Below are 23,916 nucleotides of genomic sequence, written 5' to 3'. Positions count from 1 at the left end.
TTTATCTAAAAAATGTAAAGTCCCTTCTTGTTTATATGGGAAAATACAGGATGAATTTAATGCAACTACAGGGAGATTTCTCTATCATAAATGAAGAGAATATGTCTCTTTGATCTCCAATGAAGAATTAGTTTGGGCAGAAAAGAATGGGACTCTTGGAAGTACTGATCTGGAGCACATGATAGAACAGAAAGGTTCTGTTTTCTTTTTTTTTTTTTTTCTCTGAACTGCCAATTTATGTGATAGGTTGAGGAAGATGGGGCCATCGGGAGGTGGCTGCAGGTATCAAAAAAAAGTACAAAGCTACCCAGATGGGAATAATAATGGTTTGACCTTAATTCAAGAAGAAATGTTTAAAATGGCCAACAGATGCCTCTCATTGAAGTATAGCATCGGGGGATGAGCAGGCCAGAAGAGATTCTGGACAAAAGAGGAAGGAGGTCATCAGGGTTGGAATTTTAGACTAACAGGTCTTGCCCCACAAAAAGAAAAATCACTCAAATGGTATCAAGGACAAGAGGAGTGCTGTGTAGCATTCCGTCATATATATTTATTCCCATTTAAAAACTAACTGAAGATACCCCACCACAACAAAGCCCTTTCTAAATGCTATCTTCATGATACCTCTGTGAGGTAGGCAGCATAATAATTCTTACTCATAAGCAAGCTAAGGCACAAATAGAGCCTGAGTGGTAAAAGTGGTCTTTTGCCAATTATCAGCTCCCTGGATTTATTCACTGTGACACACTTCCTCCACACTGATGCAGGCAACTCAAAAGATGCTGCTATGAAATGTCCTTAGAGGTAGTAGACCTGATAGCTAAACAAAATCAATCATGACTCTGGAAGACAACACACTCTCTAAATGCTCACTGCTGGAGTCTTGGAAGATGTTCTTAAGAGTACTAATATGTGCAGTCCTTGTGAATAAGACCAAATCATCCATGATTATAGGAAAAAGGCTGAGGATACAGTCTTCTTGTTTCCCCACACTGTTGAGATCAGAACTGTGGCAATCTTAACAAATCATATAATCCAAGGAACCTTAGTCCTTAAACTTTAGTCTTAACTTGTGCATTAACATTCTAAGTCCTATATTTTGCTAATGATTTTGATGTTTTTGTCAGATACATTTCCACATTCTTGGTCCCAGATAATTCTCTTTCAACATAGCCGAATTATCTTTATAAAACGTACATGGTATTAACACCATGGATCTGAAGCAAACAATGCATCTGGTTAGCATACATTGGTTCTGTGTATTTCGAGAATCACTTAAGTACACAAAGGAAGCGTGCAATGTTAGAGAGATGACGTGAACAGTCTTGGTGGTTTATCTAATGGAGAATTCGGTGTCCTTCAGGAAACTAAAGATACTCAAAAGTTGCTCCCCAATTTCTATTAACAATCTAAAAATGAACATTTCCATTTGATATAAATATACAAATTTAAAATGTGTGCAGTTCATAATGGCCTACCATTTTTAGATTGCTTATGTGCCCGAAAATATACAGTCAATAAAAAAATACCAGAGAGGTGGGGACAAAAGGCTCTCTGGATCTGTACAGCAAAAATGAGTATCACTTCAACAGGTAGCTATTCGTGGAGGAAGTGGCATCCTGGGAACCCAGAAGCACTGAAAGATGGCAGGTCACAAATCTGGTGATGGGGGATATGATGTATAGTAAGGCCCGTTTTCCTGTGGAAAGAAAAAAGCACAAGAACATTTAAGTAACAGAACCAATTTAACCGGAAGTGTGAAAAAAAGGGATTTACAGTCATTGAGGTAGTGAGATAAAATGTCTAGCACATGTCTGGCACTAAGCAGGCCCTCACCCATTAGGTAGTTCAACTAGTATCACTCAGAGTATAAGGTAGGCAAAGGCAATAGAATAATAATATTTTTAAAGAATAATACCACTTATTGAATATTTTATATGCCAGACAATTTATAGGCACTTTTAGTCATCCCTTTAAATCTTCACGTAATGCCATGAAGTAGGTAACATCCTCACTTTACAGAAGAGGAAAGTGAGGATCACACAGATTGCAGAATTTACCTAAAGTTACCTAGTTAGTAACCAGCACAGCCTAAATGTAAATTCAAATCTATTTGAATCTAACATCCAGATTCTTTTTTGTTAGACTGTGTTGTCTTACTGTGTGCCAAATCTTAATTTAGAGTTATGAAAACAAAGAAGCTATCACAGAGGAATTTAATAGCTATAACTATTTTGGCAGAAGTGAGTCTTCATGATATGCTTGAGTGGCAAGGCTTGTAACCATTACAGTTCTCAGGAAATTTAGTTCAAGATCAAGATGGAGAATTAAATGCCAAACCTTTAATGTCAATGTAAGGGCAACAAATTAGTGTAAGGGGGGATTTTTTGGCTCTTATTTTGGCTAATCTCAATAAAAATCAAGACAGGTTCATGATAGAAGGATCCTCAATTAGATTTATGAGACTTAAGACTGGTTTCTCATTTTTAAGGAAAGTATTTCTTTGACAAACAATTTGTTTTTCAGCAAATCACAAACAGATAATGCTTAGCGCTAGTATAAGACAATAGTTTGAAATGAAGAGTAAGTAGAATGAAATAGCATTTCTTCATGGTACATTTACATTATAGCTATTATAGAGCATTAAACCTACCAGGTCTTGAACATAGTAGGCAGTGAAATTGTTTGAGACTAAATCAGGTACTCTGCCATTCTTCAGCACAAATGCTTTGGAGCAAGACTTGATCTTGGGCCATAACCAGGATAACAAGACATCTAGGAAAACTTACCTTCCGATTATAAACCTAACCATGTATTAAACAACAACAACAACAAAAAAATAGGTAGAAACAAATCCTAGGATAGGCTACATTTCTAAAAACTTGAAAAACGTTAACAAAACCTTTTTTAAAACTGAAAAATCAGATCTAACTAAACTAAAGAGCTTCTGCACAGCAAACAAAATTATCATCAGAGTGAACAGACAACCTACAGAATGGGAGAAAATTTCTGCAATCTATCTATCTGACAAAGGGCTAATATCCAGAATCTACAAGGAACTTCTGTAAATTTATAAGAAAAAAAAAACCCCATTAAAAAGTGGGCAAAAGATATGAACAAAAACTTCTCAAAAAAAGACATATATGTGGCAATGAACATTTAAAAAAAACAGCTCAACATCACTGATCATCAGAGAAATGCAAATCAAAACCACAATGAGATACCATCTTATGCCAGTCAGAATGGCGATTACTAAAAAGTCAAGAAACAACAAATGCTGGTGAGGCTGTGGAGAAATAGGAACACTTTTACACTGTTGGTGGGAATGTAAATTAGTTCAATCATTGTGGAGGACAGTGTGGTGATTTCTCAAAGATTTAGAACCAGAAATATCATTTCACACAGCAATCCCATTACTGGGTATATACTCAAAGGAATACAAATCATCCTATTATAAAGATATATGCACGTGTATGTTTACTGCAGTACTATTCCCAATAGCAAAGACATGGAATCAACCCAAATGCCCATCAATGATAAACCAGATAAAGAAAATGTGGTACATATATGCCATGGAATACTATGCAGCCATAAAAAGGAATGAGATCATGTCCTTTGCAGAGACATAGATGAAGGTGGAAGCCATTATTCTCAGCAAACTAATGCAGGAACAGAAACCCAAACACCACATGTTCTCACTTGTAAGTAGGAGCTGAACAATGAGAACACATGGACACAGGGAGCGGAACACTTACTGGGGCCTGTTGGGGTGGGGGGAAGGGGAGAGAATTGGGGAAACAAGCTAATGCATGCTGGGCTTAATACCCAGGTGACATGCCTGAGTGGTAAGGTTGATAGGCACAGCAAACCACCATGGCACATGTTTACCTATGTAACAAACCTGCACATCCTACACATGTACCTCAGAACTTAAAAAACTAAAAAAAATACTTTTATATAAAAAAGAAATCCCAATAAAAATGTTTCATTAACCAAATCCTTTATCTTCAATATGCATGGAAGCTACACTTACAGAAACATGCCCTGAAGAGATGAATCTATTCTGAGTTTCATCTGAAAAGTTCACTGTCTTTAAGAGTTCTCTATTCTATTCTATTACCACTTTTTTTCTAAGTTTCTCACATCTACATTAAATTATGACAAACTAAGAAGAGCAAGTTCAATACTTAATGCCATGAAATAGAATTTCCATTATTAATTTCACACTGGGCAAGAGACTGCTGAGCAATCAAATATTTTTTCTATTTCTGGAAACAATCAGAGAAATTTAAAGAATTGTTGCCAGGAAAAACTGTATATTCTCTGCTGTGTGTTTTTTTAAGAATGCCAACTAACTCTCTTTCTGAAATGGTCTCAGTATCACTGTTACCTAGATAGATTAAACAATAGCTTCTGATTGCCTTCAAAGGTCCCTTTTAATCCTATAAAATTTATGTTGCTATTCCAAGTCACAGAAATCCCAGAAAAATAGAAGCCCACTGAAATGGGTTTTTATTATTTTTTTTTAAACAGATACTAATCACTTCACTCCTTAACCAAATAAAGAACCTTCTATATGCAAGGCACAAATTGAACATGATAATGAAATTAACCAACTCTATACTCATTTCTTTTCTCTGATCATACTTTTAATTTTTCCTAACAAAGGAAAATGTTTCCTTACAAAGTAACATGCAGCTACCTACTGGTATCTCCATTTCAATGTCTGACGGGCTCAAACCTATTATGTCACAAACTGAACACAGTACCTGTCCCGCCCCCCACAATCTTTGAACCTTTTTCCTCCAAATTGCTTCTCTGTGGTGATAGCAACACCATCCACCAAGTCTCCCAAAGCAGAAACTTACTTTCTGCTTCATCCTTAGCAGCTACTCAGTCACCAAATGCTGTGAATTTTATTTCCTAAAATGTCTATTTCTAAATCTCTCTAAAATCTTCAAATCTCTGCCATTATCACTATTACTGCCCTAACAATATAGTCTCGTTTCTCCTCCAGGCTTTACTAATAGAATCTCATCTTTTCCCCCATGGACTTACCCTTCCCCCTCTAGTCATTCTCTATACTGTTTCTATAGTCATTGTCTAAACAGCAATGCAATGGCAATTCTCCCTTGCAGAACACTCTTCACGGACTACAAAGCCAAAGACCTGTAGCACTAATATGTAAAGTTACTGTATTCAGTGATGTGCTCTCTGCCTGCCCCTTCCACATCATCTCCTGATATCTTCTGCTATAGTTTGAATATCCGACCTTCCAAACCTCATGTTGAAATGTGATCCCCATGCGGGAGGTAGGGCCTAGTGGGAGGTGTTTGGGTCATGGGGCAGATCCCTCATAAATGTCTTGGTGCTGTCCTGGTGGTAGTAAGTTCTCACTCTGTTAGTTCCTATGAAAGCTTGTTGTTAAAAAGGGACTGGCATGCCCCTTCCTTCTCTCTCTTGCTTTCTCTTTTGCCATGTGATCTCTACACCCACTGGCTCCCCTTACCCTTCGACCATGAGTGGAAGCAGCCTGAGTCCCTCACCTGAAGTAGATGCTGGTGTCATGCTTCTTGTACAGCCTGCAGAAATGTGAGCCAAATAAACCTCTTTTCTTTATAAATTACCCAGCCTCAGGTATTCCTTTATGGCAACATAAAAATGGATGAAAACAGAAAATTGGTACTGAGGGGTGGGGTGTTGCTATAAAGAGACCTGAAAATATGGAAGCAGCTTTGGAACCGGGTAATGGGCAGAGGCTGAAAGAGTTTGCAAGGATCAGAAGATGACAGAAAGACTTAGGGAAAGTTTGAAACTTCTTAGAGATTGGTTAAGTTGTTGTGACCAAAATGCTGATAGAAATACAGTCAGTAAAGGCCACGCTGATAAGGTCTCAGATGGAAATGGGGAACTTAAGAATTAGAGCAAAGGTCATCCTTGTTACACCCTAGCAAAGAACTTGGCCGCACTGTGTCCATCCCCTAGAGTTTTATGGAAGGACAAACAATACTGGTACCCTATGGTATCTGGCGGAAGATATTTCTAAGCAGTAAAGCATTCAAGAAGTGGTGTGGCTGCTTTTAACAGCTTATAATCAGATATGAGAGCAAAGAAATGACATAAAGTTGGAATTTATAATTAAAAGGATGCAGAAGGCTGGGCGCGGTGGCTCAAGCCTGTAATCCCAGCACTTTGGGAGGCCGAGACGGGTGGATCATGAGGTCAGGAGATCAAGACCATCCTGGCTAACACGGTGAAACCCCATCTCTACTAAAAAATACAAAAAACTAGCTGGGCGAGGTGGCGGGCGCCTGTAGTCCCAGCTACTCAGGAGGCTGAGGCAGGGGAATGGCGTAAACCCAGGAGGTGGAGCTTGCAGTGAGCTGAGATCTAGCCACTGCACTCCAGCCTGGGCGACAGAGCGAGACTCCATCTCAAAAAAAAAAAAAAAGGATGCAGAACATAAAATTTTAGAAACTCTCAGCCTAGGCATGTGGTAGAGAAGGAAAGAACATTTTCAAGAGAGGAATCTAAGGATGCTGTGGAGCAACCACTTGCTAGAGAGATTAGCAAGGATAAATCTTTGAGGTAGCTCCTCACATCACAGGCCCAGAGGACTAGGAAGACAGAATGGTTTGGGAGCGACAAGGCTTTAACACTTCAGGATGCTGCTCTCTGCATCCCAGCCCCTTCTGGTTCCAGCGATGGCTCAAAGGATTCCAGGTACTGCTCGGGCAACAGCTCTGGAGGGTGCAAGCTGTAAGCTTTGGTGGCTTCCATGTGGTGTTAAGTCTGCATGCAGCATGCAAGAGTGGTGGAGGCTTGGCAGCTTGTAACTAGATTTCAGAGGATATATCAGAAAGCCTGGGTTCTCAGGCAGAAGTCTGCTCCAGTGGTGGAGCACCTCCAGGTAGTCCTCACTGGGGCACTGCCTAGTGGAGCTGTGGGGTTGTGTTGCTCCCATCCAGACCCCAGAATCATCCTGGAAAAACCTCTGGCATTCAGCTTCAACCTGTGAGAGCAAGACATGTGGGTGGCAACTGGCATAGCCATGGGGGTAGGGGTGCCCAAGGCCTTGGGAGCCCACCCTTTGTACCAGTGTGCCTGGTATGCAGAACATGAAGCCAAAGGAGATTATTTTGGAGATTTAAGATTTAATGTCTGCCCTGATAGGTTTTGGACTTACAAGGGGCCAGTTACCCCTTTCTTTTGGCCTTTTCCTCTTATTCCACCCTTTTGGAATGGGAATGTTTACTCAATGCCTGTACAATCATTATATCTTGGAAGCAAATAACTTGATTTTGATTTTACAGATTTACAGCTGTGAGGAACTTGCCTTGAGTCTCAGATGAGACTGGATTTCTGAGTTGGTGCTGGAACAAGTTAAGACTATTGGGGACTGCTGGGATGGAATGATTATATTTTGCATGTGTGAAGAACATGAGGTTTGGGTGGCTAAGGGCGAAATGCTACATTTTGGATATTTGACCCTCTAAACCTCATGTTAAAATTTGATCCCCAGTGTTGGAGGTGGGGTCTAATGCCAGGTGTTTGAGTCATGGTGTGGGGTGGATCTCTCATAAATGGCTTGGTGCTGACCTTGTGGTAATAAGTAAGTCCTTGCTCTATTAGTTCCTGTGAAAGCTGGTTGTTAAAAAGAGCCTGACACCTCCCTTCCCTCTCTCGTTTCCCTTCCCACCATGTGACCTCTGTGCACACTGGCTCCCCTTACACTTCTGCTATGAGTGGAAGCAGCCTGAGTCCCTCACCAGAAGCAGATGCTGGTGCCCTTCTTCTCATACAGCCTGCAGAACCATGAACCAAATAAATCTGTTCTTTATACTTAGCCTCAGGTACTCCCTTATAGCAACAAAGAAATGGACTAAGAAACCGTCTTTTGTTTCTTCCCCATTTTTATGCCTCTCTTTGATCTAACATCTCAATTTTAGAAAGCTCTAGCATAGGTACAGAGAGCAATCCAATGAGCCAAGTGTTAGATTGTAAGTTAGTCTACTTAATTTTGATTAATTACATTATTATGCTTGTATTTATATAAAAATATAACAGCTAAAATACACAGCCAAACAAAAAAAACAAAACGAGGCTTGAGTGTGGTGGAGCTATATTTAATATTTAATGAAAGCCTGCTTTATAGGCCCGTAAGTATATAGAAAATGCTTTGGCTTAAAATACAGTCCTTTAGGTTTTCTAATCAACACCCAACTTGTATGTTTCTATCCCAGAAAATAAATGATAAATCCAGATACTAGCTATGAATTGTCATTAGAAATTTTAAGTATAAAAATGTTTCCTAGTGTCTTTCACATTTTCTGCTATCCATTTTTTTAAGCATTAAGATGAGTGATGTAGAGTTCAAAGAAAAAACACTAAGATCATTTACTCCAGCAATCTGCAGTAAATACAAACTAATGTACTCTTTTCCCTTCCCTGTATTCAACAATTTTTGTATCTATGATCCAGCTGCTCCAATTACAAATCCTCTCTGTATAACAGTCAAACATGAAATTTTATTAGCCATTAGATCACATTATACACTTTACTCTGCACATAAGGGAAAAAAAATTATAGCTAAAGTTAGAAAAATGTTAGAGAGAAATTGTGTTGCAGAATTTTTATTTTGCTGTATACACATTGCACAATAATTAGGGAAGAATAATTTATTTCAAACTGAATATAACTTTCAAATATATCCCCTGGTTCATGAATAAAGATATGCAATCAACAACAGTTAAACAATGAGCTTGATGAGCTTTTGGCCAAGTGTGTTACTTTTTTTTTTTTCCAAAAATTACTAAGGTGAAACCATGAATAAACACAATAGAATAAATTGATGAAATTCACGAATAGTCCTTTGACTAGTGCTTATGTAACAGATCCATAAACGCATCTATAAATAATATTATCAGATGATGCTCTTAAAAACATTATACAAACTTTAAGAAAAATGAAACTTTTGGCAGGGTAAAGACTACTGAGATAGGCTACATGATTTACAATTAATTCTAAAAGTGATCACCAATAAATTCTTCTGGCTCTGTGTGGATGGAAAGCCATTCAATCTTAAGAAAATTAGGTAGAGGTACCTGTTTTAAATATAGTAGAAAACTTACAATACAAATGAAATTGGTTCCGAATTCACAGCAGAGAGATCTCCCACTGAAATGTTTATATGGGGAAAATGTCTCTCTTGGGACAAACCCTTTTCCTAACGTTATCATGGGGAAAGGATGTTAAATGATATTACCAAGTTTACTAAGATTCACTAATTTACATTAATATCCGGTAATGACAGGATGTTGTGCTCATAAGTGCTGCTCTATAGAACAGTTAGTATACCATACCAGGTGAGGGAGAACTTCTGGTACTTCTTACCCTGGCATCATATTCAAGGACAAAAGGAGGAAAGTCGATCTGTTCTGGTGATATGGCAGAAAACAGCTGGTGGAGGCTGTCCACATGGTGGATTTTGTCCTTCAGTCCTGAGACAGAAAAGGTGGTAAAAAACCATGTTGACACCTGATTAATAGAAGAGAAAAAATAATTTAAGCTAGTTGCCATAGTTAGAAACATAAACACAATTTGGAAAATTTATAGTAGATAAAAACTATATTTCAAAATCTTAAAATAACTAGTGTTTTTCAAAGTGCAATTTGAGTTGTGCAATCATCAGTTTAGTTGATTATTAATAACATTAAAAAGAAGAAACAAGGATAACACTGACTAGAGACTATAAGAAGAATGAGCTTTGTTTCATGAAGCTTTTGTTTCCATTACATGTATATAAGTTCCCATGCGTGCAGTGTGTTAGTGCTGTACTACATGCTTCTTACTGTGGGTTGTAGTCAAAACCGTTGCATTATTTGGTAGAACAATTGGTGTTCCAGTCTTCTGAAAATGGTTAATTATCTCCAAATCTCACACTGTGAATTTTTCAAATGAGACTGAAAAGAAAATTTGTGCCAATATTTGGGACTTATATATTTTCAGCTGATGCTTGGCATGAGTTTCTTTCTCGAAGTCCATCAAAGTAAATCACTTGTAGATGTGATGTCATCTTTGTTCATTTCACCTGACAACATGCAATCCCTCTCTAAAAGCTAGTATGCAAAATTTGTTGGTTCCCCAAAAAAGGATAAAAAATTCTTGATACCAAACAATACTGACATAAACTAGTAATGGCTTGAACTTAAAAATTATTGTTTATCTAAATTGGCAATCACAAATCAGTCCATGTTTATCAACATACTATACAATAGTCCTATGAGGCAGGTATGATACTGTTGCTAACCCCATTTTACTTACAGAAGAAGGTAATGTATGTAGGAAATAGCAAACTTTTTTGAAAAGGACCATTATAGTAAATAGTGCAGGCTTCTTATAACAACATTATCAGAAAATTGTTCACAAGGCATGCCTGAAGGCCCTTGGAGCAGCAATATTGGAGGCAGGACAACATGAAAATTAATCAGGAGGCTGCTGTGTCATTTCAAGTAAAAGCTGACAGTGGGATGAACTAATGTAGAGGCAGTGGGAATAAAGACACAGACATAAATTTGAGCAATTGTAAACACACAGAACTGATGCAATGTGCTAGGAGATGAGGTAGAGAAAGTGCTCCAGAAAGGCTCTCTGGTTTCTGGCTTAGGCACTTGGGTAGGCGGTAGTCCCATTTACTAACACAGAGAACACAAACAGCAGTTCGGGAATAGGTGGAAGAGGAGTACATGAGGAGTTCTGTTTAAAAATGTTGAACTTCAGGGTCCTATAAGATACCTAAGTAGAGATATCTAATCAGTAGTTCAATACCAAGGTCAAAGCCTAAGAACGATAATGATGATGATGATGATGATAATAATGAAAATGATGATGATAGCTTACATTTACTGAGCACTTATTATATGTCAGTAATGTTTTAAGTATTTTACATGTATTAACTCATTTCATCTTTCAATAACCCTAAAAGATAGGCGCTATTATTATTCCCATTTTATAGGGGATAAAATTAAAGCATAGAGAAATTATACTACTTGCCTGAGATGACAAATTGGTAACTGGTAGAGCTGGGATTAGAACCCAGGTCATCTGAATCTTGAAACCATAGTTCTAAACATTAGGCTTTATTGCCTCCCCAGATATATGTTTGAAGATTGCATATATTTTGGAGGGTCACTGAAGAAATGGGAATAAAAAAGGTATAGAATTAAAGATGAGGGTGGAGAAACACGGAAACACTAACACTCAAAGGATGCAAGCAGGAAGCCAGGGGCAGTGGCTCATGCCAGTAATCCCAGTACTTTGGGAGGCGAAGGTGGGAGGATTACTTGAGGCCAAAAGTGTGAGCCCAGCCTTGGCAACACAGCAAGACCCCATCTCTATAAAAGTACAAAATAAAAAAAATTAGCCAGGCATGATGGTGCATGTCTGCAGTCCTAGCTACTCTGGAGGCGAATGTGGGAGGATCCCTTGACGCCGGGAGTTCTAGGTTACAGAGAGCTATAATCATACCACTGCACTCCAGTGTGGGTGACAGAGTGAGACCGTCTCTAAAAAGAGATGAGAAGAGAAAGAGAGGCCGACAAATGAGACTGACAAGCAGCAGCTAGAAGTAGGAGAGATACCAGGCAAGGTAAATTTCAAAGAAGCCAAGACAAAGTGTGTCAAGGAAGAAGTGATCAACTGTGCTTAAGGCTGTAGGGAATGCAGGTAACATAGAGAGAGAAAAGTGTCCATTAGATTTAGTGACCCAGAAATTATGAATGATTTTGGTGTGAAAAGCTTCAGCTGGCACAGCAGGATAACCACACTGGAGTAATTTAAAAGGTACATGAGAAATGGAGATGGTGAGCATAGAACAAAGATTATACTAAACAATTTTGGTTGTAAAGTAGAGGAGAGAAAAATAGATCTTAGCATTTTTAAAAGTTGATAATTTGGATCCAGCAAAGCGGGAGAGGAGAAAGACGCTAACCGTTGAAGAGAGTTTTCTAAGGAAATGGAAATATACTCTGTAGTTTACGGTCTGGGAAAAAATGCCTAGATTCAAATCTAGCCTTTGCTACTAACTGTTGGTTATCTTGGTTCCTTAATCTCTCTAAGCATCAATTTCTTTACCAGTATAGTGGGACAACTACTGCTAACTATTTCACAGGTATACTACAAAGCTTAGGCAAGATAATTCACAGGAGGAATGGGCAGATAGCAAGTGCTCAGAAAACTTAAGCTAATGTCATTACTACGGGATCCACAGCACAGGGAGAGGGGCTGTCCTTCATTAAGAAGGACATTAATGAAATGTGTTCATTAAGATGGAACACATTTTTGTGACAGAGAAAAAGGGGGCAATGATAAGAACAGTTAGCAAGCAGGTTTGGAGTGGGAAGGTAAAGATAAAGAGCTCCTTACTGATGACTTCTATGAGTGAAGAAAGCAGTACAATGGATTATTTCAAGTTTAGGTTTTGATGGTCAGGTGCGATGAAAGGGTAACAGGTCCTAGGTTAATTTAGGGTGACTGACAAGAGTGGATGAAGTGATGAAATGTCAGTTTTTAGCTTGACAGAGAAGAAAATAAAGGCAAGATGATATTTTCAGAAAGAGTAAAAAGACCAAGAGACTAGATGTCTTGATGAAGTCAAGATGTAGGCTTAGGTAGTGGGAATATAATTGTGAGCAAGACTGCTATATTCTAGCCCTCATGGATCTTGCTGGCTCATGTACAAGGAAGAAAATTAAACATGCAACTAAAATAAAAACATAACAATGATATAAGACTACAGAATCTAAAGGGGTTACAATGCAAGAACAGCTACTAGCTGCAGGATTGGTCAGGGAAGGATTTCTATAGAAAGTAGAGCTGAGACCTGAAGGTCAAGCAGGAGGTGGCCATGGGCAGAGGAGGTAAAATATTCTGTAACAACAGCATAAACAAGGCCCAGATGAACAAAGAGCAAGAAAAGAGGCAGAGACTGATGGGCTAATGGCTTATAAGGGTTGCCCACAAAGGCGTTGGAGTCACATACAACCAAAACATCAGGACCACAACTCAAGGTCACTTAGAAACCAGGAAATTAGCAGTCACAATGGTGACAGCAACAATTAAGTTGCTGAGCTATTATCTTAATACTCTGGGCATGTAGGACACATAAATTCTAGATTTAGACAAAGAGAAAAATACTGTACCTTTGAACGAAATGTGGGATGAACAAAATAAACAGCCTTCAAATTCCTCTTGTACCTGATCCAAAAATAAAATGACAAAAAAATTAGTATAAGTTCATGCCTAAAACCAACTACTATCATAGACTATTAACTACTTGCCTAGGTATATAAACATAATCAGAGAAAAATAAAGGCAGTTATAATTTACAGATTGAATTTTAGGTGAGAGTCAAAAACAAACCAGAGAACATTTCATTTTTTAAAGTATCTGTTTTATAGGAGATATTAAGTGCTTCTGTCAGCTGAGCTAGAGCCACCTATAGGTAGGATAAAGTTAAGCACATTTGTATTTGACAAATTTATTGTGTGTCATTTTTTAATATGATGCTAGAATCTCTGGGATCAAACAGCAGCTAAATCACTTAAAATTAGAGCAAAAATTTAAACTAAAAGTTTCAATGGTCATATCACAACAACTAGCAGAATCTGCTGTGTCCCAGAAATTATAGAGGCCTACTTAAATTCTCCTAACAATTCTATGAGCGCAGTACTATTACTGCGGGTATTTTAGCCCTCCCAAAGTCACCCAGCCATCAAATGGCAGAGCCAGGAACTGAACCCAGGCAATACCGCTCCAGAATCATACTCCTATCCACTATTCCATCTGGCCTCTCTATGTGTGCCTGAGACTTTTTTCAACAGTTCAATAATCAACATCGGGTCATGTGAGGTTAATTGGAAAGGACTTCAGAGAAATAGTACAAACTATTTCACAGCTGAGGCCTGTTCCACATTAAAGAACTGGTTAGTGGTAGAAACAGAACTACAGTGGAGTGAAGCTTCCTTTCATATATACAATCCACATTCAGAGAAAGCTAAAAAGGTGTCTATTGGGTAATGAAAGCTTTAATATTCCTAAATAAGATGAAATTTAATGGGAGAAGTAGGATAGCTGGAAATTTACAGTAACTTGCCTTCTTTGTACCCTAACTGTAAAATGGGCTTCTCAATGCAATCCACACAGACATTGTGATGCTACAAATAACAAAACAGCTAACAGGACGGTTGAGTGCCACTTTTTATTCAGAAAAAAATGTTAATAAGAAAAAATGTAAAACACTACATTTCATCTTTGCTACAGTCGGGTATCATATATTTTCTGGTTAAAATTTCCATTATTGGCCAGGCGCGGTGGCTCAAGCCTGTAATCCCAGCACTTTGGGAGGCCGAGACAGGTGGACCACGAGGTCAGGAGATCGAGACCATCCTGGCTAACAAGGTGAAATCCCGTCTCTACTAAAAAAATACAAAAAACTAGCCGGTTGTGGTGGCGAGCGCCTGTAGTCCCAGCTACTCGGGAGGCTGAGGCAGGAGAATGGCGTAAACCCGGGGGGCGGAGCTTGCAGTGAGCAGAGATCCAGCCACTGCACTCCAGCCTGGGTGACAGAGTGACACTCCGTCTCAAAAAAAAAAATTTCCATTATCATTTCAAGGGAAATATGCTTTAATGAAAATAATTTTCTAGCTCCAAGTCAGTAACCTGGGTTCAAGTCCAAATTCTGCATTTACTGTTGTGAGACTTTGGGCACATACTTCACTTTGCAGAATGTCAATATCTTCCATTTTTCAAATACAGATAGTATCTCTCCTAACCAACTCCTGGGTTAAAGGATCAAAGTAAATAACGTTTATAAATGTATTTTGATAAGTATAATACATCATATAAATAGAAGGTAGTATTTTTGTTATTTTATACACAAAGATTGGTAATGTAAAAAGTTTACATATGAATTTACTTTAATGCAAAATAGGTTTCAGTTAGGGAGGGTCTCCTATGATTGAAATATCTAATCTATGTGTGATAAAAGTCTTTCTTAAATGAAATATCCTTTCACAGAATACAAAGCAATGTTTGCCACTGCTTAGTATTAGAAAAGAAAGAAACTATTTCCCCTTCATAATTTGCAAAAATAACTAACTTGACATCAACAACATCGTAGAGTTTCTTCAGGAAGTCAGAGTCCAGATGATTGTATTCGCTGGTCAGTGTGTGAAAATACACTAATACATACTCCTTCACAGCAATGTGATCCATCACATGAATGAAGTATAAGAGAGCCTAAAAGAAAAAAGGGGGAATAAAGGTGAAGATCATTTTGAACAGTAGTCTATTTCACAGAGGCCAAGAAAAAAACAAAACAAAACAGAAAATTAACCTACTCTTTGCCCTAGTCATTACAGATGGATAACTCAGAGTGATAAGTATCCATTCTCTTTAAAAAGATCTCCAGGAAAGTGAATCATCCCAGTGTTTTAATAATTCTCATAAGTGCTACAGTACAATTCCTTTCTGTCTTGTTCTAAGTGATAGAGCAGAACAATCAGTCTCTATCCTCTAAAACAATTCTTCATATACTGGAAAAAGTTCTTGGATCAACGATCAGGTTTTCCTTCTCTAGGAAAACAATATCAAAATCATTAGAAGTAGAATTTCTAAACTTTTAATAATTTTTGAAGTTTCTGCTTGAATTCAATCAAAGTCTTTGCAGTCTGTACTCAGAAATAGACTCATGGCCTGCACATAACCAAGAATTACTATAGAAAGATATAATGAGTGATGCCTCACATGATTCACGTTGAGAGCTAGTATTTTTAGATCTTTAGTGCCAATCTGAGGGAGGACATTGAGAGCAGGTTGAATCAGTAGATGGCAATAGGTTGGGAAGCATTTCTAGAGCTCTGAAAGATTCAAATTCAATGTGACCCAGATCGGTTATAGAAATATTCCATTACAAAAATGATGAATTTAAGAGAAACACTAAAAGCAAAACAGAGATACAATATAGGCAGGGCCAGTATGACCCAGTGGTTTAGCTGTAAACATTCACATAGAAAAAGCTAAGAGGTAACAACTAAGGGATTACTATAAAACAAACAGTTTTCCAATTCCTCTTCAGGTGAGTCCTTGACATTAACATGGTTGGATTAACATGGACTAGGATCTAACTGCTACCAGAGCAGACAGAGAAGGGTATTAAGAAAACACAGTATCTTTCCATTCATTACCTACTTTGGTAACAATGATTATTATCATCATCTATTCCAGTATTTTACAGGAAATGATATATCATGAATATCCAGAACTCCAGGCAAGTACACACCAAAATCAAATGCAAGGATTTATGGCTTTATTGGTATTAATCAAATTATTGATTATGAAAATGAATGTCACACTGATTATTAAGAACATAAATGATTACAGATAGAAACATACTAACGGTATAATTTTCATCAGTTATTCCCTCCGTGTGTGTGTGTGTGTGTGTGTGTGTGTGTGTGTGTGTTTTGTTTGTTCGAGACAGGGTCGCTCTCTGTCACCCAGGCTGGAGTGCAATGGCATGATCTTGGTTTTGGAGATCTTGCAACCTCTGCATCCTGGGCTCAAATGATCCTCCTGCCTCAGTCTCCCAAGTAGCTGGGACTACAGGAATTGCCCACCATGCCTAGCTAATTTTTGTATTTTTCGTACAGATAGGATTTCACCATGTGCCCAGGCTGGTCTTGAACTCCTGGACTCAAGCAATATGCCTGCCTCAGTCTCCCAAAGTTCTGGGATTATAGCATGAGCTACCACACCTGGCTATGTGCATATTTTTATTATTCTTTATTATTCTTTTTTCTCCTCTTACCAGATTGCTGCTTCATCCTTTCTGTCCATTCTCCAACCCCCACCCTAGGGCAATTAGGATACTCCTTTTTGGCTTTGAATTCAACTTAAGTTTTTTCACTATATAACCATATCACTGTATCACTATATATGACGAAAAAATGTGAAAGACAAATTCTCCCCCAAACCACGAAATCCCTTTCCTTATTTTCCTTGTTTCTGTGCTTAAAAACAAACAAATAAACAACCCAGTGAAGGTCAATGTAGATACAAATTAATGTATCACTGTTTCTCCTATTAAATTGTATTCTAAACACTTCTCTACAGTACTTGCCTCTATAACCATAATTTATAAGGGTCACAGAATATCCTATTTGAATGCACTGTAATTATCTGTGAGGAATTTAAGTTTTACTTGTTGCTACAAATGACCCTGCGAATAATATGCCAGGTTCAGTGCTTTCACAGTTTTTTTACCCAAACAACAGTGACTGAGAGTCTGAGGACTTAGCCTGAAGTAATTATCAGCTTTTGTCCAACTGGTTTATCTGAAATTCTGTGTAATTCTGCATTTTTAAGTATACAATTTTTTTTACTATGGTTAATAATTACTGATCAGTTCAGGTTATTATCCTTTGAAGTCAGTTCCTAACAAAACTGATATTCTAAGATTCTCTATATATTTATCTTGTGGGTTCAACTGTTCCTTGTATGAGTATTCTGATTTGAATAATGTCAGGGCCTATAGCTACTTCCATACTTTGGGTTATTTCCTTAGTATAAGTTTTCAGAAATGGAATTAATGGATCAATGGGTGTGATCACTTTTATAGTTTCATCTTTGATGACAATAATTATTTAAGAGTTAAGGTACCTCATTTTAATTCACCTTTTTTGGACTACTAATCACGCTGAATATTTTCTTATTTTTATCTACCAGTTCCATTTTTCTTTTATGAATCATCTATTTCTGTTCTTTGCCTCCAAATGAAGGGATTATAGAATTACGCTATCTTGGGTAAACTACATTTCTGTTTTTTTCTCTTCTAATAGATACTCAAAAATTAATTTTTCTTTTTTCAAAAAAGAATTTGATTACACAATTATAATACAGAATGATTCCAACCACTTACTAGTTACATCATATCCAAAACAAAGCAGCAGTGGTTTTGGAGATCATATTATGGTACTCCAGTATTTTTATTTCTTGGACAGAGAAAAATCAAACCCCTAATTGAACTGAAATGATACAGGTCCACTCACAGAACCAGGTCTGCTCCTCTGTCAGTGATACACAATTCAGCCGTGATTCACATTGTAGGCCTTGATTCCAAATTCATATACAACTTATTTTTTCAATCAACATTATTTGTAAAACAGAGCCTTTTTATGGCTTACCTTGTCCATATCTATTAATGTTACAGGAATGTTTCTTCCAACTACCACCATCACTGTTCGACCACAGTTATCAACACCTATAAACAGGAAATGTAATCAGCACCCAGAAACTTCATTCCAAGAATATTATTTGTCTTAGGCTCTGACTTTATAAAATATTCTATGTGAACTTAAAAGATTGAAAACAAGGAAGTATAAGTTGCTCAAATTTTATCTTCCAATTTTTCTACTCTGCAGATGACAACACCCTTTTTTTAAAGCTTTATGAGGGTTTTGATCACTGCCCTTTTAAGAGAAGACCTCTTAAAGATTTTAAATCAAGAACAGCCAAAGATCTTTTAAAATGTTTTATTATTTTCTAGAGACAGGATCTTGCTATGTCTCTAGGCTGGAGTACAGTGGAGTGATCATAGTTTACTGCAGCCTCTATCTCCAACTCCTGGGCTCAAGCAATCCTCCTATCTCAGCCTCCAAAGCAGCTGGGACTACAGGCATGCACCACCACGCCTGGCTAATTTTTTCATTTTTTTTGTAGAGATGGGGGTCTCGCTATATTGCCCAGTCTGGTATTGAACTCCTAGCCTAAAATGATCCTCCTGTCTCCACCTCCCAAAGTGCTGCGATTACAGATATGAGTCACCATGCCCAGCCCCCAAAACCTTTTATAAACAGCTTTTTGCTTACGCTCATTACAACTTTTAATAACATTAGTGATCCAGGAAAAACTAAATAGCACTCAAATCTGAAAATTACTAAAAAGTACTGTCTGTAAAAGAAATAGAATGGAGAAAGGGTGGGAATCTGGGAACTTTCACTCTCTCCATCATATATTTATGTAAGGTTTGAATTTTGTAGTAGCAAGTATATGGTACTTTTAAAAGCAGAAACATTTTTTAAAAGAAAAGGGACACTAGCATGAAATCAAGTTGGCTAATGCAGAACTATAAGTTGAAAATTTTATAGATTGGGATGTTATTTTTAAGATCTTGATGACAGGCAAAACTATCTTCATTAGTACAAAACCATTTTGTTCATAGATACAATAAATGAAATCAGAGAAAAATGAATTCTCAAATAGCATGATTGGTAGGGCTCTAAATTAGTGAAAGAATAAGTTACCATATATTTAAGCTCACCTGTTTGGTATAAGGCTTTTAGAGAAGCAATATCAGACAGATCCTCAGATCTTGCTTGACATAACCAGCGATTATAACTAGGGAAATAAATGATATAATCATTATAATAAACCCTTGGAAATTAAATTTACAAATGGGACCAATTTTTGATACCTTTCCCTGACCCTAAAAATTTTCAAGTATATATTTCATTATAATTGGGAAGGAGTTAAAGAAGCATTAAACCATGTAGAATCTCTACTACATGTTATTGATAAAATAAACACAAATGAATTATTGAGAAAGGAAGGTGTTCATTATTTTAAAAATCCTTATGATTAAATGAAGATTGTACAGGTAAATGGCTAAGATACCAAGTATCCAAACTAACCTTGTTTTAAAACACTATTGTTTTCCTTTACTAAAAACATGCATAGAGAAAGTCTAAACCAATGGCAGAGCTCCAAAACAGATGCTCACTCACTCAACAAGGATTCGAGTGGTTACTCTATGATAGTTACTGAGAATACTATCATGAAAGGACATGGTTGCCTCCCTTAAGAAGTTTACTTTTCAGGGGAAAAACAGGCAAGTGCTGTACATGTTATGTGGGATCACAAAGGAGTTGGGTAAATTTATCTGGGAAGTTCTGGCATATTTAATCATCAGTTAAACGAACTAGTTGTAGTGATATCCCACAGACCAAATCATATGGACTGCAGTTTGGCTTTGGCTTTGGCTAAGAGGATGTTAAAGCTGGAAGAGACATTAAAAGACCTTGCAGAGGGAAATGACATGCAAAAGATTAATGGTCAAGTTCATCTCAGACTTCCCAGCCTATTAAATGGTAGAGTTGAATGTGAAGTTACACTCAGGTCTCTAGATTTCCGGAAAGGTCAGTGCTTTTTCTACTGTATCATACTAATTTCTTGAAATTAAAAGTGCCACTTACTTGATTGTGAACAAGCTTTCAAGACACCTAAATGTATGAAAAGAAACTCTGAAGTGTCTAGATCACATATGGCAATATCCAGTAACAACAACATCAAAAAGCTTAACTAAGAGAGGGGAGATGTGGCTTCTAATCCTACCGCTTTTGGTGCAAACTTACTGAAGTCATTTACCTTTATGGAATTCAGTTTCCTCACCTGCAAAATGGTGTTCATATGGGAGGGGCACCTTTCAGCTATAAAGTACAATTGCACAGCTAAAAATATTTAATGGGAAGTCTATCACATACAGACTGAAATCAACAAGCGACATGCCTGTTAGTTACACAGATATTGTTACTGCTTATGAAAAACATAGTGGTACTGCATTACTTCTACAGACTGCCTTCTCAAATTTGTGATTTACCAATCTATGCAAATTGAAAAGTCAAAGACAGTAGCTTTTAATTTTGTTTCAAAATATAATTTCAAAGTCAAGAAAACGCCTATGTTTATTGTAGTTCTCTCTAAATCATATGCACTATTCCCTATTTTCACACCATCATTTCCTATTTACACTAAATCAAAATTTTATTTCTTTACTTAAAATATTTTCTTTGACAAATAATGTACATAATGTTTGATATATGGATACATTGTAAAATGGCTGAATCAAGCTAATTAACACATCCATTGCCTCACATATTTATCATTTTTTTTTTTTTGGTAAGAATAGTTGAAATGTATTCTATTATCAATTTTTGGGTATATAACACATTCTTATTAACTACAGTCACCATATTGTATAATAAATCTCTTACTCCTCTCGTCTAACTGAAATTTTGTATTCTTTGACCAACATCTCCCCAATCCCACCCCAATCCCACCAGCACACCTGATAACCACTTTATTCTGTTTTTCTGAGTTCAGTTATTTTAGGTTCCACATGTGAGATCATGCTGTATTTGTTTTTCTGTGCTAGACTTATTTCACTTAATATACTGTCTTATATCATTAGTATGAAGGTTAACAGACAAAACTATTAAAAATAATAGCAACAATAATTTGTTGAGACAAAAATAATACAAAAATGTAAATTATGACATCAAAAATGTGGGAGTGAAGAATAAAAGTATAGAGTTTATCACGTTTTTAAAAATCATTCTATTATATACTTTCCAATTGTTTATAATGAGACTAAACAGCAAAATATATATTACATCCTATGGGCACCACAGATCCTAGCACAAAGCACAAAACAGGAATTCAATTAATACCTATTAACTTCTATACTCTGTTCATGTATCCATTGGCTCATTTTTCAAAGATTTATTGAATAAATGCAGTGTTTGCATCATAGTAGGTACTAAATTCTTTGCTAAATGAAATAATAAACATGAGTATATGCAAGATATTTTCGGGCCTGAGATGAATAAAAAAAGGCTCTTGAGTTTAAAGTTGCATATGTGAGACAGACATATTACAGTACAAAGAAAACGAACTTTGTAATAAGAACAAGACACCGCAACCAGAAGTCTAAATACTCCATCAATCAAATATGTATGCTGAGAAGGGGACTGGTGGTGAGGTAGGAAGTGTAATGAGAAGGAGTAGAGTGGAGGCAAATTCTAGATATGTTGTAGAAACAAATGCTCCCTTCTTGGTATCCCCAAAGACTTCTACCATGTTCAGTGCAAGACTTTACACACTTATTGGAATGGCTATTTCTATCACATTAGACCACCAGATAGAGAACATGTCATATTTGTCTCTGTATTTCCAGCCAATCCCTAGGGTAGTTCCTGACACTCAATCTCTATATCTCTATATCTCTATTTCTATCTCTATCTCTATCTATCTATATTCAATGAACTCTGAAAAAAAATTTTTTTAAACTGGAACTCAGGTGTACAAAATGGAATACATGATCCTTAATTGATAACATTCGCATAGCTGGTATATGCATGGTCCACTTAGAAGACTAGTTATATAATTATTCATCTTTAATGAAGTAATAAGCACCCTAAAATCTACCACTGTAACAAAAATCAGGACTTTCACAATAACCTTCATCTAATCATGTGCTACTTCCCACCGTTATCTAGAATTCCAGGTTAATCACTTATTGCTTTCCTTTTTATATCATTTTAAATTCAACTACATATAGTCAATGTAAGACATTGTTTGTTTGTTTTTAACTATTTAAAAAAGCTTATCATACTGTATATAATCTCTTGGGTCTTACATTTTTGACTTACCATATTGCTAACATTCATCCATATCATTGGATTTCAATGTTGTTGACTGATTTGGACACTTACAGGTTGAACATCCCAAATTCAAAAACACAAAATCTGAAATGCTCCAAAATCCAAAACTTTCTGAGTGCCAACATGACAATTAAAAAAAAAAATGCTCAATGGAACATTTCAGATTTTGGGGATTTGGGATGTTCAACTGCTAAGTATAATACAAATATTTCAAAATCCAAACAAATCAGAAATCTGAAACACTTCTGGTTCCAAGGATTTTGGATATGGCATACTTAATCTGTATGTATCATGTATTCATACTAGACAAAAACTATAGATGTTTTTCATTCACTCTCTCACTGATGGGCACTTGGGCCATTTCCAGGGTTTTGCTATTGTGAAGACGGCTACGATCAACTTATTTTGCGTGTCTCCTGGTATACATGTGCATGATTTATCTTGAGTAGATACCAATGAGTGAAAGTGCTAGGTTACAGGGAATGTTTAATTTTAGGAGATAAGGACAAACCTCTTTTCCAAAGCATTGCACCAAATTATACTTCTATTAGCAGCATATGAGATTCTGTGAATCTCTGTCCTTGCCAACAGAGATGCTTTAGTGTTAGATGCTTTAGTGTTTTCCAGTTGGACAGGTTACAAATGGTAAAGCATTTCTCCAGTCAGTAACGAGGCTGAGATTCTGCTCATGTTGACTTGATTCTTTCTATGAGATGCCTGTTCCTGCCATTTTTCCATTTTTTATTGGGTTATTTGATTGTTTCTCACCAAGTTGTAGTTCTTTATACATTCTTGATGCTAATCATTTGTTGTGTGTTTTGTGAGTATCTGCCCCCATTCTGTAACTTGCTTTTCACTTTGTTTAAGCTTGGCTCTACTTCTAAAGTTCTTAATTTTAATATAGTCAAAATTATTTTTTCTTTGGTAGTCAATGCTTTTCATGTGCTTAAAAAAATCTTCCCTTTCTCTAAGGTTTGAAGGATACTAACTTAACTTCTTCCACAGGTTTCAAAATTTTTTAAAATTTAAGTCCTTAATCTATCTAAAGTTTGGGATTTGTCCATAGTGTGAACACAGAAATAGTATAAACTCTAAAATGTTCTAAACCTTGATTGATGATTAACAACTTGAGATCTAAAGATAGATTTTAGTTGACAAAACCTCTATGAACATATTCATGGGGAGAAGTTTATAGTTTACATCAGATTCTTAAAGGGGTCATGATTTTTAAAAGGTTAGAATCACTGCTGAGACACTGGTCCTGTTCTGGTTTCTTATAAACAGCACCTCACTTTTTGCTATAGTGTTTTGTTTTGTTTAAATAAAGACATGGAATCTTTTGTTCCAATCCAAAAATCAA

General features: G+C 36.7%; 1 protein-coding gene across 5 annotated transcripts in view; it reads right to left on the bottom strand.

Moving 5' to 3' along the window:
* Positions 1 to 200: 200 nt before the first annotated feature.
* GDAP2 (ganglioside induced differentiation associated protein 2) overlaps positions 201 to 23,916 on the bottom strand; it is a 59,767-nt gene continuing 36,051 nt past the window's right edge. For all 5 annotated transcript variants that reach the window (XM_077987406.1, XM_015149099.3, XM_077987412.1 and 2 more), the window contains 6 exons: positions 19,379 to 19,455; positions 18,243 to 18,319; positions 15,158 to 15,297; positions 13,200 to 13,254; positions 9,394 to 9,537; positions 201 to 1,699 (listed from right to left, as the gene is read on the bottom strand). In XM_077987406.1, the coding sequence (XP_077843532.1) occupies positions 1,652 to 1,699; positions 9,394 to 9,537; positions 13,200 to 13,254; positions 15,158 to 15,297; positions 18,243 to 18,319; positions 19,379 to 19,455 (541 nt within the window). In that variant the 3' untranslated portion in view covers positions 201 to 1,651. The remainder of the gene's footprint in view (positions 1,700 to 9,393; positions 9,538 to 13,199; positions 13,255 to 15,157; positions 15,298 to 18,242; positions 18,320 to 19,378; positions 19,456 to 23,916) is intronic.

This window comes from Macaca mulatta, chromosome 1 (genome assembly GCF_049350105.2).
Source record: "Macaca mulatta isolate MMU2019108-1 chromosome 1, T2T-MMU8v2.0, whole genome shotgun sequence".
Taxonomy (NCBI): Eukaryota; Metazoa; Chordata; class Mammalia; order Primates; family Cercopithecidae; genus Macaca; species Macaca mulatta.
Note: the sequence above shows the minus strand (reverse complement) of the source record. Positions and strands in the feature narration are given on the sequence as shown.